The sequence below is a fragment of the Triticum urartu genome, chromosome 3 (genome assembly GCF_003073215.2).
Source record: "Triticum urartu cultivar G1812 chromosome 3, Tu2.1, whole genome shotgun sequence".
NCBI classification, from domain to species: Eukaryota; Viridiplantae; Streptophyta; class Magnoliopsida; order Poales; family Poaceae; genus Triticum; species Triticum urartu.
In genome coordinates, this window is record NC_053024.1 from 5,536,600 (window position 1) to 5,551,551 (window position 14,952).

The 14,952-nt window shown below is 49.6% G+C and overlaps 1 protein-coding gene across 1 annotated transcript; it reads right to left on the reverse strand.

The window, feature by feature from the left end:
* Window positions 1-941: 941 nt before the first annotated feature.
* Window positions 942-8,091, reverse strand: LOC125542299 (disease resistance protein RGA5-like). The gene is made up of 2 exons (XM_048705272.1): window positions 7,258-8,091; window positions 942-4,658 (listed from the first exon to the last, which is right to left on the reverse strand). Exons 1-2 carry the CDS (start codon window positions 8,049-8,051, stop codon window positions 2,465-2,467), a joined length of 2,988 nt encoding a protein of 995 aa, XP_048561229.1. The 5' UTR covers window positions 8,052-8,091; the 3' UTR covers window positions 942-2,464.
* Between the last annotated feature and the right edge of the window lie 6,861 nt (window positions 8,092-14,952).

Consider the following 14,952-nt stretch of genomic DNA (forward strand, 5'->3'; position numbering starts at 1 on the left):
TACCGTATGAGCCCGTCTAACGAGATGTGGAGCCTGGCCCAGCAGGTGGCCGACGGCCTGGCGACCGTCGTTCAACGTATAGAGAACAACCCACGTCTTGTTTTCTCCGGCCCACCGATCACGTCAAACTCCAGTCCCCCCAAATGGCAGGAAGGCCATCACCGCCAATGCCGCGGCGGCGGTGGCGGTGGAGGAGAAATCTGTAGGCGGTAGGCTCGTCTTCAGTGCCGTGATCGCTTTGCTCTTTGGTAGGCAAGGGGTCGCTTTTTTCTTTTTTGATTGAATCATGTTTGTTTGCATGGATCTTGAGATTTCTGCCCTTTCTTGCTCTATGCGGAAAAAATAGTAGTCCCAGTCATAAATAAGGATCATCTCCAACGGGTTCAGATGGTCCCTTCCTTGTTGACGTTTTCAATTTTGATCAGTATCAAAGCGGACACAAAAATGATGTCTTTGTATCTGCATATGAATCAAGTAATACAATGAATCTTCTGTTTATTTCTCATACTGCATATGACATTTAACCCATTGTCCACGTTGTTTCTAGGGCTCAGAAGATGGTTCTAGTGCTTCATAAGAGAGCAAAAATAATCACATCAAACATGTATAAGGAGGCAGCGGATGAGTTGATAATGGCTGAGGTATATGTGATTGTTTTAGTCGTACTGTAAGAAGCATGTGCATCTTATTCACAAAAACGATGTGAGGTCCGTAAATGTGCAAAGATAGATTCTGTTTGCAAATTACATACTGAAAATAAATTATTGAATAAAATTTATATTTTTTTTATCTGTGAATAAAATTTGATATTAATATCATCATCAGCTGCATCTAGAAAGTTAGAAGATTTTTTTTAAGGTAATATATAAGGGGCCCCTGTTCTTATTTCACGGCCCCCGAAATCTCAAGACCGGCCCTGAATACTTTGCTCTCTCTCTGACAGCATGGGCCCATGTGGCTCCTTCCTTCGACCGAGTCGAGGCGAGCGACTCCTCGACCAACTCCCGCTGACTAAAAGCTCGCTCGGCGGAGGCGGCGACGGAGACGGTGACTTCGAAGGCAGGCGCAGGTAGGGGCGGCAACGGCGGTCTTAGACGGCGAATCCACGGTACACCTGCTCCCCCTACCGTTCATCTGCTTCTCTCCGTCTACTGTGATGCGACCTAGGGCCAGGGAGATGGGACCGGTGGATGCCTTACGCCGCCGGAGTAGCGAGCCACACGGTCTATCGGGCCGGTGGAACCCGCGACCGGACGGCAGCGGAACCGCCGCGCAAGGAAGAGGGGAAGGAGTTTTGAATTTTGATGATGCAGACTCAGGTTGCAGCAAGTTGAAAACCGAAGAATGTCGGACATGAAGGTTCAGAGCTGAGACTTCAAGTGTCAGTTTGCATGCCATTCCCTTGTGGCATAGAATAGGAGGATCTGTTCTTCGCTCCGTCAATCACAAGCACTGTAGGACTCGCCGCGATGTGCCACAACTCAAACTCCCCAGTTTTCAGATGCGTCTGAGGCAAAGAAAGAGAAGCAGAGGAAACAGAGCAAAGTGTAACTGACGAAACTGAAGGTGTGTGTGGTCATCCAACGGAAGGCGGGAAAGGGACGCTTAGTCCTAGTACATCAGTCTCATCTTCCCACGCCACAAACTAGAGCAGACAATAAGGAATCCCAAAAGGGTTCTTAAAGTTTCATCAGTTTCATCCTGGATGCTGTACGTCGCCGGAGTTAGTAAGGGACGCAATCGATCTGGCCGGTGGAACCCTCAACCGTACGGCAGCGGAGCGGCCGGCCGCACCGCGGCTGATGTACCCGCCGGCGCCGGCGCAAGGAGGAGCGCCAGAGGTCACGCGCAGCTAGCATCGATGCAGACTCAGGTTGCAGCAAGGACGTCGAGCCGGGTTCAGAGTTCAGACATCAGACAGACCCCTCGTTGCAGGGCATCCCCTTCTAGTGCAGGAGGATCTCTCGAGTCTTTAACACTCCGTGGAACACCATAATGCTCGCAGCAATGAACAACAACCTGCCATTGGTGCATCCCGGCAAATCGCACCGGCAGCATTTAGCTTCGTCACTCCCCATTAGCTGATTACCCTCCATGACTTCTGAATCCTTGATCTTTGGGCTCACAATACTATTAATATGTTATCACAAAGTCGTCAAATGCAGCACTTGCCCAAGTTGCCATAACTCAGAAGGTACATACACTGCATACACATTCCAGGATTTAGGTACAAGAGACAAATGTATTGACAAATACAATCACGTTTTGATAAATGAACAATTATTGAGTCCAAATGTAAAGGAATAAATACCAGGTCTCTCGTCTGCCAAATGTTTGGGAAATTGAACATTGGAAACAACAGGCATAAACTCGACATGCGATTGGTTGAAGCAATTATACAAATTTAGATGGCACTGCACGGCTACAACAATGAGAGAGTGATAAATATTAAAGCTTCATTAAGCTACTCCACAACTTCTTCGATCTCGCTGGTCCTGCCTCCCTCTTGTGTGTCTTCTTCTTCTGCAATCTCAGTCATCTTAGTGGAACTAGCAACTCTGTTCTCTTGAAAAATCTCAGTCTCCATGGTGCAGTTACCATCTTTGTCCTCTTCAGCGACGCAGAGACTGATCTGGTTCTGGTGCTCCATACACTCAGTTTTCACGGTTTCAGTTGTCTCCCTGACGCCCTTGTTGGCTGCATACCATTTGGAGTACCGGAGAGTGACCTTTTGAAGGTTTCGGAGGTGGTTGATGCCCATATGTTCATCACTAGCTGATCCAGCGTACAGCTTGAGCTCAAGTCGATCCAGCTTTGGCATAGCTCCTTCCTCGAATATCACCCTTGGCATTCGGCAATCAACATAGAAACTCTCAAGTTTTGCAAACCCTTCACAGCTGATGTGTATCATTTTTGTTGGGAGGAGTTCAAGCCGCACGATGAGGCACTGTAATCTAGGCAGCCCTTGCAGTATCTTCACATCATCCTCCTCTAGCTTGCAGACCCTGATATGAAGCATACGAAGATGTTGCCCTGCAATACAAATCGGGACCTTCAAGAATCTTAGCATGGTATGTTTCTTCCAGTAGTTGAGATATTTATTCGGTGATGATGACTGTAGTGTGTTCACTCTGAAATCAGTATAAACTACCAGGGATCTCTGCTTGATGGACTTGTTGAGGAAAGAAAAAAAAGCATTCTTAATTCTTGTGTCTTCTGGATCATCACTTCCCACTACTGCAATCTCTTTAAGATGAGGGATTTCAGCAAGCTCCTCCAGAGAGGATGCCGAACATTTCATCAAATCAATGGTGCCCAGTTGCTCCAGTGATGCCATCTTCCCAAATCCATCAGGTAACTTCACTCCTTCACAGGATTCATTGTCACCAATAAGCAGATGGACCAGCCCTGTGAGCCGGACAACTTGATCCGGTATTTCCTGAATTCGTGACTTCCTTGCATCGAGAGTCTTCAGACGCAGAAGTTTTCCAATTTGTGGTGGGAGCTGGCTGATTTGAGTCCCTCCTACATCTAGGCCTTCCAAACATTGCAGGTTACCTATTTCTGGGGGGAGATCTGTGATTTGCGTTTTTGCAAGGCACAACCACTTCAGCAGGTACATACTGCATATGTACTCAACATCAGCTCTCTCGATGCTCTTGCAGCCTTCTAAATCCAAAAGTCGTATACCTTCAAAGTACCTAAACAGAGTTCGGTTTGCATGACCAAAAATAGTTAAGGAGCGAACACCAGCACGAGATGGCATAATGGATAAATCAATTTGATTTTCTGAATCCGGACAGTTAATAGAGACTTGAGGGAAAGTGCTGCCTGTCAGGCGGTCAGAATATTCCTCTGAACTATGTTCGAGATCAACTAAAGCAGCAAAGTTCTCTTCTATGGCTATGGTTTTAAGGAGGCCGTGCATCATAGGGTGGATATGGTAGCTTATTACCTCACCGTGGTTGTTGCATTTGAGGGGATGAATAACATTCCTATTGACAAGCTCATCCAAGTACTGTCTTGCTACCTCCTCTCGACTAATCTCCCTACTCAGCCTAGCCTCATTTTTGTTCGGTGATCCAATCAACTTAGTCTCCTGAGTAACAATCCCTTCCACTACCAATTTTTTCACCAGCCGATCTCTTATAATTGGTAGAGCCCAAGGGAATATACTCAAGTACAATAAGCAAGTCTTCAGATGTGGCGGAAGTTCATAGTAGCTAAAGGATAGTACCCTTAGCATCTCCTCCCAACAGGGATCTTGTATAAGGCCATGACCAATAGAACTGAGCAAGACATGCCATTCATCCGGTTTGACCTGGTGATCACTAGCCAACATACCAGCCGTAGTAAGGATGACTAAAGGTACCCCGCCACATTTCTTCAAGATATCAATAGATACTTGTTCGTATTCGTGAGGACATCCACTCACAGAACCAAATATTCTATCATACAAGAGTTTTTTGGAGTCATCATTTGACAGAGGTTCCATTTGATACACTGAATCATTTGCGGAGAAACAGCATGCTTTAGATACACTGACTATGCGGGTTGTAGTGATTATTCGGCTGCCAAGATTGTTCTTATTGGAGAATGCATGCTTGATATTTCCCCACAGATTTTCATTCCATATGTCATCAATCACGATGAGGTACCTGCCCCAATTGTGAGAGCATCAGAGAAATATGCATACGCATGACAAAATAATCTAGCATGTTTGTATTTGAACGAGCAAAGGAGAGTGCGTGCCAAAGTGTAAATTCCAATCCAAATGAATAGGAAAAAGGATGTTGAGAAGAATCTTAATAAAAATTCAGGGATCCAATTTCTAATTCAGACCCAATGGTGCAAAACATAGAAATTGCTGGATCTGAACCGTATACATATACAATAAAATTAGTTAATTCAATATGTGCCAGCGCATTACTTTGGGCTATATGGAACTGCAGCAATGATATGGTTTTTAACAGACAAACTCAAATAATCTTTAATTCGCAGGTTATCAACAGGGCCACTACTTGGATACGTAGGTGGTCGTTACTCACTCCTGTGGAAGCCAGGGAGCCTTTGGTTACTGGGTCTACTGGATGGGAGATAGTAGGTTGGGATATCTATAACCAGTTTGGTGGCGATCTAATAATAGGCTAGGTGTTTAGTCATCTCGTCCTATTTTTGCCGGTTGTGCAACTTTTACCCTTTAAAAAAAATTTAGCTCCAACCGAGCTTGTACTAAGGGCCTGTTTGGTTTCAATATGTCACCCGACTTATAAGTCAGGTGACTTAAAACTAGTGACTTATAAGTCACGCCTGTTTGGTTGTCACCTGACTTATAAGTCACCTGACACATCTTTCCACACCAATCAACATCATGCAGGTGGTGGGACCCACGCAAAAGGAGGTGACTTATAAGTTTTAAGTTGGGGTGGAGCAACTTATGACTTATAAGCTGGGGACTTATAAGTCGGGTCTGTTTGACAAAATAAGTCATTTTTTTCACTTTTCGACTTATAAGTTGGTGACTTATTTGTAACCAAACAGGCCCTAAACCGCAGACCTTTCGGACACTTTGCTTAATAAGAGGGCCACAAGCATCATTCTGATGCAGAGGCTGGGTGACCCACCTTTTCTAAAAAAAGTGCCAGTACCAACTTTGCATATTTCAAAAAATACCACTACAAAAAAAACAGAAGAAAAAGGCCACGGCCAACACTTGGATTTGATAAATGCCATTGTGGCAGTGGCATATATCCATATATTTTGCAGTGACATTTCTCATAAGTTGTTTTCTGTAGTGCCATTTTTTGGATACACGAAGTTGGATTGGCAATGTGGCATGTATCGAATACATCTTTGGTGCTCTGCCATGAGCAATGACAGAGGGCCGACTCTCTACTTTTCCCTTGATTCGTTGTTTCGCCCTTTCGATTTATGATTTGGTGGAACAAAGGAAAATATTCATGCACTTTTGTTCTTAGAAATGTAGTGAACATACACCTCTAATGCCTATGTCTAATATAGTTGTACTCCGTATTTGCTAATTAAATTAGCATGGTTGACCCAATGGAAGAAATTATCCTGAAGTCATCAATGTAAACTTGTACAACAATAAGGAAATAAAAAACTCGAGTAAATTGCAAGAAACCACTACTTTAAAGGCTAGGTTAGCAGAAAACACTACTATACATTTTTTTGGCAGAAAACATCATGTCTAGCGTAATCTTTTTGCAAATAACACTGATCGGCGGATTGGAGCCGGTTGAACGCGTTTATGACATGCGGGTCCCGTATTTTGCTGACGTGCCATAACATCGTCCAGAGATGGCGTTAGAGGGGTTCTTTTTGCCGAAAACACCTCAAAAAACAACCTACCTCACCTGCCCTCACCCGACCCCTGATCCGGCGAGATCCGCCCCTGTCCTGCTGCTGCTCCGGCGTGGTCGCAGTTGCTGGAGAAGGTCGGGCGCGCGAGGGTGTCGGCGACGAGCCCAACCCTTCCTCTACTCCTACGGGCCACCTGGATCGACGATGTACGTCGCGCCGTGGATGAGCGCGACCGTCGCCATCGACGAGCGCCAAGGACGTCGCGTCGTGGATGCCGCCGCCATCGACGAGCGCCAAGGACGTCGCGGCCACGCTGCCCGCCCCGGCGTCGCGCCAATCGCTCTCCACCTCCTCCTAGTGCCCGATGGCGCGCCCCGCCTTGCCGGCGTGGCCACCTATGGTCTGGCACCCCGACGACCGCCCGCCGTCGCCTCCCAGACCCGGAAGCCGCCGCCGCCGCCTCCCAGACCCGGACGACCGCGGCCGGCGCCTCCCAGACCCCGACGACCGCCGCCGCCGCCTCCCAGACCCTGATGGCGCGCCCCCTCACCATTGACGAGAGCCATCGTCGTGTTGTTCTGCTCGCGTGCTTGGATAGGCTCAGGGAGCTGATTGCTTTTTTGGTTTTCATTTAAGGGTGTTCCTTCAAATTACAAGGACTTGTTTGTAAATCTAGATAAATACATCATCTAATGCCGTCTCGGCCGAGCCGTTATGCCACGTCGGCAAAATCTGGACCCATCTGTCATAAACATACTTAAAGCGCTCCAATCCGCTGATCAGTGTTATTTGCAAAAAGATTACGCTAGATATGATGTTTTCTATCAAAAAAATGTATAGTAGTGTTTTCTGCAAACCTAGCCTTCAAAATGGTGGTTTCTTGCAATTTACTCTAAAAAACTCATCAATGTAAGCTTGGTAAGGGATGTGTACCTTTTGTTCTCAAGGAGTTCCCCAAGTTTTGTGATGAGCCGTTGTTCGTCCAGTGTGTTGAGCTGACTTCCGTTCATGTCGAGATGAAGGATGATATCCAGGAGAACCTTCTTTACGTCAGCATTCTGACTGGCTGAAACGAAAGCTCCGCAGTCGAAACCACTTTTGATCTTGTCATACACTGTTTTGACGAGAGTAGTTTTGCCCAATCCTGCAAATCCAACAACAGAGACTATCTTTAGCTTTTTGCTGGGCACGTTGTCCCCATCTGAGAGTAACTTCATGAGCTCTTGATATTTTTCCCCATCAATGCCGACAAGTTGTGGCACTGCCGTGTACATAGCTCGCAAACAAGGAAAAGGGCCTCTACAATTAGTAACATCAGAATCCCTATGCCGGTCACGTTGACGGTCGATCTCTCGGATGTGAGACTTGATGTGCTTGATTGTGTCCCCTATCTCATGGCGAAGCTTGCCTTTCTTGAACCAATTGCACTTCTTTTCCATGTGCCCCATAGAGCCGTCTGAGTTGGGGGCTCCCATAAGAAGCTTGTCAAGGAGAACCTCCATGTTGTAGGACATCTGCCTGGCCTCCCCTGCCCAGAGCTTGTCCTGCTTGTGGAGCTGGTCCGGCGGAACCTCTGCCACCTTGCGAAGGGCAGCGTGCATGCTCTTCATCTCTCGGGAGAGATACTCGACGTCTTCCCTGATGCTCGTCTGCAGCTTGTACTTCTCGTTGAGGAGCTCATCCAGCTTGGGGAGCAGGGATGCCATGACGCCCGTTCCCACTTCCATGGCTCGCTCTCATAGAATGGCCTGCCTTGAACAAACAAACCACAAAGAGCGAATTTATTGACCGGCTGGAGAAGTTTGTAGTAGTACAATCAAAGTCGCCGGCCAGGGTGGGATTGCTGATAAAGTAAGCTATCATACGGCTAGCTCCCGAAGGCGCTCCTCGTCCGAGCGGGCTCCGGCCGGCCGGCTGCTGGCTAGCCGTCGACGGTGTCCTGGTCTGACCAGTAGATCGCGCTTGGTAATGGCATGCGTGGCGTCATGTGCGGCGCGGGATCTTAGCAAGGTGCGTCTGGCTGGGAGTTGGGTAGGTGCTGCGAGACCATGATTGCGGACGAGGATTCATGAAGCCCGAGTCACTCAAAGTGTAGAGTAGTATAGCTGTGAACACCACGGTAAGTTTTACGTGAAAAAAATTATTGTTCAATACACATCCCTAATAACTTCTGTGTAAATAACATTATTACATACAAACTGCTAATCTGATAACTTGGTAATAAATACCGCGGTAACTCTACCAGAGCTCTTACCCACATCTTGATTGGCTCGTCGAGGTGCTCATCGGGCATCATTAAGAAAAAGGGTTCCCGCCTTAGATTATAAAGCAACGTCCAACCGATACAACCAGCTTGCTAGGGCCGCATCACAAACAAGCTCAAAAAAAAAGGAGAGAAAGAAAAAAAGAAACAAATGCCGACGCTGGCAGCTCAACTAAGCAAAGATGGCCGACACCCGCTGCACCCACCGGGGAAGAACCACCGCCCGCCAAGCATTCCGAAACCTCGCGTACCAAGTAACATCTTCACGAAGAAATGCGACGACGACACCACTGCTGCCTGGACAAGTCCTAGGGTTTCCCCCGGTACGCGGATGGCAGTGGGGAAGGGTGTATCACCGACGCCCCACGGGAGGGTCCGGCAACGCCCATGGGCGCAGCCGCGCCGGTGGCGAACGAGCCGCCAGAGATTTCTCCCGCCCCGAAACCACCACCGCCACCTCAGACAATCGGAAGCGCACCGCCCAACATGCCTCCCACCAGCCTGTGCCACCACGGATATCGCACCATCTTCACCGTTTCACTGAGGCCACCAACACGAGACCTGGAGGTAGGACGAGAAGACATCGGGCTCGGAGGCAACCGCACCACAGCCGACAGGAGGGAACAACCTCCACCGCCGCGCGGAGCCCACCGGACATGGCAACAGGGACTTGCCAGGCCACTATCGGCCCGGCCGGACCCCAACGGGTCCGGACAGTCCCTGCAGCCACGCCGGCCGCCGGAGCCACCACCACCACAGCCACGCGGCCCCCTTGTCTCACCACCAGGGAGCCACGCCGTCGCGCACCGGACCACAGGCTCGCCCCAGCCCAGATGGGGCCCGAAAGGGCCCAGATCTGGGCGAGCGGGCGCCGCCCCGCAGCCAACAGCCACGTCGAGGGCACCCGAAGCCCGCAGGACGCCGCCGCCGAGCCTCACCGCCGCCAGCCGAGCAGGAGGGAGCCCCGACTCTCCCTCCCGGCGCGCGGGGAAGGGACGTCCGCCGCCGCCGCCGGCGCCACCCAGACACGCCAGAGGCCGCAACCGGCGGCGGCGAAGGGGGTGAGGGAGGAGAAGGACCGAGACGGGAGGGAGGGCAGGCGGCGCTCCGCCGCCTCAGGGGGCGGCGGGGGCGCGGGGGGAGGGGGGGGGGCAGGGGGGGGACCGGGGGGCGCGCGCGAGGCTGCCGGCGCCGGCGGGAGGGGGCAAGGGCGGCCGACGACGGTGGGGAGGAACCCTAGCGCGGGTCGCGGGTCGCGGGAGGAGCCAGCGAAGATCCAGCTCCACAACTGCTCCTATTTTCGGATTACACAGGAACAGGAAAAGGAAGACCAATGGATATCGCTCATGGGGCACCATTGCCACCTAGTTGCAGAGTGATGAACTAAAAAGAAAATACAGACTCGCCAAATGGGATATTATTTGTCGACCAAAAGACCAAGGGGGTCTTGGCATTGAAAATCTTGAAGTCAAGAACAAATGTCTTCTCAGCAAGTGGCTGTCTAAGTTATCTGTAGAGACAGAGGCCACATGGGCGCAAATTTTCCGTAGTAAGTATCTTCACTCCAAAACTTTGTCCCAAGTGATAGCAAGGCCAACGGATTCACCTTTTTGGAAAGGGCTGATGAGAGTCAAATCACCCTTTTTCAATAGGACAAAGTTTATAAACGGAAATGGCAACAACACGCGTTTCTGGGAGGAGACCCCTCGCACTTCAATACCCATCTCTTTATAGTATTGTTCAACGACGCGACGCGTATGTTGCAACAGTATTTCAGTCCATCCCCCTCAATATTCAATTCAGGAGAACGCTAGCCGGTAATCGTTGGGAAGCTTGGCTCCATTTAATGAGTAGACTGATGAAGGTCTAGCTGTCTCAACAACTCGATCAGTGCGCTGAAAGCTTACTAGGACTGGGGAGTTTACAGTTAAATCGATGTATCTCGATGTTATCAACTCTAACTCCATTCCTAGTTCCAAACATGTTTGGAAAGTCAAAATTGTTTTGAAAATTAAAGTGTTTATGTGGTTTGTACATAAACAAGTCATCTTAACCAAGGACAATCTGGCAAAGCGTAACTGGACAGGACCTACTACGTGTAGTTTTTGTGATCGGAATGAAACTATCAAACACATTTTTCTTAACTGCCCGCTGGCAAAAGTGTTATGGCGGATGGTGCACATAGGCATAGCCTTTAATATTTCCCGAAAGTAGCCTAGGATGCCACTTGGACTGCAGAGCCCCGGATTAAACTACACTGCATGCACCACTAATCTCCATGCGTTGTTGGATTAAAGAAAAACAAGAGTAGATTCCTGAGACCATGTTGACGGGTATCGGTGTACGTGACCCATGTTTATTAAGCCCCCTGAGACCATGTGGACGTTTATCGGTGTATGTGACCATCTCTACGCTCTAGGTATTCATCGAAAATATAAAATTGCCAAGCTCTAGGATAAGCGTGACGCTTTTGACACCTTTTCCATTGGTACTTGCAAATGGTCACCACGCTTGCGATGATGTCTACGAGAAAGTGCAGTATTTTTGACGAAAAGGGGTTCCCCCGCCCTATTTCTTTAATTGAGAAGAGGCAAAACAACGACCAGACCTGTTGACAGCGCTCGAGTCGCAACCAGAGTAGCTGAGCCAGACAAAGAGGGTGTTTGTTTCTAGGGACTTATTGATTTAGGGACTTAAAAAATCCCCATAAGTCTCATCTAAACCAAACAAAAGGGATTTATAGGGACTTAAAGTGGGCATTTGGAACTTATGAAATAAGACTCTCAAGGAGGGACTTATAGGAACTTATAGTTGTAATATGGTTTTATAGAGACTTATAAGTCCCAGAAACCAAACAGGTAGGAACTTTTTAGGGACTTGAGACTTATAAATTGGGACTAAAAAAAGTCTTAGGACTTATGAACCAAACACGGCCATAGTTACATAGTTCAAACGAAAGCGAAGAAGGTGGCACATGCGCCAGAATATTGAACAGGAGGTTCAACAAGACTAGAAACTACCCCAAACGCACGTCCCCTAATGAGAATGAGCCCTTGGGTAGAAGCCTAGCTTGTCATGTCCATCGAAACAGGTTTTCATCCCGCTTTATATATAAAGCAACAACCAAACAAAGTACACAATCGAACAATACCCAAGGTTACTCATGCTGAAGAGGCACTTCATCTTCACCTTCAAGTGTTGCACCTCGTCGGGCTCGACTCCTATGATGACCATATCGTCAACGTAGATGCCGACGACGAACAGCGTGTTTGCACGGTCCCTCAAGCTAGCTGGTGGCGTTCTGCGGTTACAAAGAAGAAATTCTCGTCACTGTTTGTATTGCTGTGCAAAATGAGAAGCTATGTGTATAATGTATGATTTTAGTTTATTAACCAAAAGCAGATCGACATGCCTGATCATGTTCATACGTTCACTACCTTGTGGGCCTCTGCACAGCTAGGTCCTATGTATCATCTGGATGCAGCATTAGCTTAGAGTGTTAGCGTGGCTGCTCTGGCAAAGGTCAGACATCCGATCTTAATTAACTGAGACGTCCGAAAGTAGCCTAGGATGCCACTTGGACTGCAGTGCCCCGGGTTAAACTGCATTGCACCATAAATCTCCATGCGTGGTTGGATTAAAGAAAAACAAGATTAGATTCCACCTGCTCCCTGAGACCATGTGGACGTGTATCGGTTTATGTGACCATCTATAACGGCATCTTCAACGGCAACCTACAAATTTTCTCCCGCATCCGTTTGCAAGAATGGGGGATCAATCCACGAACATGAATACGGGAGGCCGTCATCCAACCGCAGTTGTATACATTTCAAACAACTTTTCAACAAACCGGATGAAATGCATGCAAACATGGCCGGATTTCATATAAACATGACGGGTTTCATACAAACACGATGGAATTTCATTAGATTTCAAATATTTAGAAAAAAAAAACCAACCTGACCCCAAACCTATCCTGGCGGCGGCGCCCAACGTCCAAGCCCTTGTCATCCTCCGTCCGCCGTCCTCATGAGCACCGGCGATAAAACCCATGAAGTGAAGCTGCGGTCTCCGGCGAGGAAGAGTAGAACACGGGAGACGGACCGGCTCACATAGGACACCAGGTCCCGCCACCTCCCATGGCCTACTCATACTCGGAGGAGTCTGCACCTTGTCCATTGCCGGTGGACATCAGGTCCATAATGGAAATGGTGTCGCCCGCGCTGTCGTCGTCCCACCGGACCGCCAGATGGTTCGTCGGTGGTGCGTAGGAGGCGCAATTGGCGTTGTACTCCTCCGTGATCGCCTGGAGTTGTGCCTCGGCGGCGGCCGCTTCATGGCGAGGGGCGGCTTGAGCGCGGATGGCATCGTAGATGGCACGCTACTTCGCGACAAAATTGGGGTTCATCGCGGCCATGGCCGCCACAGCCTCCTCGCTCATGCGCCCGCTGTAGATCCGGCCCTCCACCAGCCGGTGCTGCTCCAAGAGGAACAGGTTGTATCGTTGTTCCTCCTGCGCCTACTAGAACGCCGACAAAGGCGCCGGCGCAGGCTGCACCTCCGCCATTGCGGCGTTGCACTACGTCTGCGCCTGTTCCATGGTGAAGTCGGCATGTACAGGAGGCGCGGTAGCCGGGGCAGTGTCATCGGAGCCCGTCTCCATCGTGGTGTCGTCCTCATCGTCAAAGACCTCGATCGAACTGGCAGGTAAGTCGGCCTTGATCCACCTGGCACAACGGCTTTGCCAGGTGGCGGCAAGGGCGGCCACCGCGTGCTTCATCTTCGCCGACAGACTGTCCCACAGTGCATTCCCGCTCGCGGTCTTGGCGGATGTGGAGCAAAGGAAGAGGATGTGGATCGGATGTGTTGTGGTGTGGAGATAGCCGGGTATGGCTGCCCTTCAATAGCAGATTCTGGTGGGGCCAGGCATCCGGGTGCGTCAATGCGCGGCGCCGGAGTGGGTTTCTCGGTCAGCGAGCCTGCTTAATGGCGGTATATGGACGGACGAGGCATTCAACAGACGTGGTAAATATCTGTCTCATCTTGTCTAGTAAACGTGTCTCCGACATTGAACAAGTGTGAAATCAGAGACCCGTCGCGGGCGGCGCCCTTGGCCGGCGCGCCACTTCAATGGCAGAGGCAGCGAGAGGTCGCGTCCAGCCTAAGCCGCCTTGGATCGGCGTGCTCTATAGCGGCATGAATGCGGGAAGCTTGCGCGGGCGGGAACGCGCGGGGGCGACGCCCTTGGCCGGCGCGCCGCTTCAATGGAAGAGGCAGCGAGAGGTCGCGTCCGCCCTAAGCCGTCTTGGATCGGAGCGCTCTATAGCGGCATGAATGCAGGCAGCTTGCGCGGGGCGGGAACGCGCGCGGGCATGTGAGGACGGGTTTGGGTGGTTAGAAGCAGGCTTGGGAGTGGTCAGGATTGCAAAGCCCCCCTCCCCCCTCCAGTTTGTCTCTGATTTGCGGAGAAAACAAGTTTGGGCCGCGCTGCGGGTCGATACATGCCTGTGTTAGATGGCTTTCACTGTCCGAACATATGCAGAAGGTTTGTGGACAACCGTTGGAGATGCCCTAACCTTTAGGTATATAAAAACTTAAAATGTCTATGATTTGCCCAGGGCAAAATTTAACTTTTCTTGTAAATCGGTCGGGATTATAGGGCCCGCGTGGGATCTGCTAGAGATCAAAGCTGGCCAAACGAGCTGTGCTAACTAGGCCAGCCCGGTAGCACGCATGCACGGCATGACCCAAGCTAAACGGGCCAGGCCCGGCACGCGGCATGCCATGGGCCATGCCTGGATCTGGAGGCTGGTTACGCGGGCCAGCACGACATGGTCCATCTTTTTAAATATATAAATATATATGTCCTATATAAATGCCTAATACTTTAATATGTTCAATATTTTTGTAGTGCATGCGTATTTTTTGTAGTGCTTGGATCTGAGTAGTCGCACTGTTATTGTGTAGTCTTTGTATGTTTTTTATCTTTTTTGTAATTCTAAAGCATGTCTTGTATTCTTTTACTTCTTTGAGATGGAAGGTTTTACTGGTGTAGGCATTAATAAAACTCTAAATTTATCTCACATAATACTTCGCCGAATTTTTTAAAAATTTAATATATAGTTTTTGGCTTCCCCCTGTTTTTCGAAGGTATTTCATGAAAAAATAAATCAACCCAACACGGGCCAGCATGCCTAAGCGTGCCACGGGCCGGCCCACTTACCTCCCATGCCGCTGCCCTGGTGGGCCGTGCTGTGCCAGGCACGTTTACGACGGGCTGGGCCGTGCCGTGCCAGGCCGGCCCGTTTGGCCAGCTCTGCTAGAGATGCTCTCAAGCAACTCACTGCTCGCAGCCCTAAAAAAAA

What these genes read in the sequence shown, in the direction of transcription:
- LOC125542299 (XM_048705272.1), bottom strand. Translation starts at nt 8,051, where the DNA reads ATGGAAGTGGGAACGGGCGTCATGGCATCCCTGCTCCCCAAGCTGGAT. An exon ending in GAACTCCTTGAGAACAAAAG is followed by an intron (nt 4,659 to 7,257) that starts GTACACATCCCT and finishes CAATTGGGGCAG; the next exon opens with GTACCTCATCGTGATTGATG.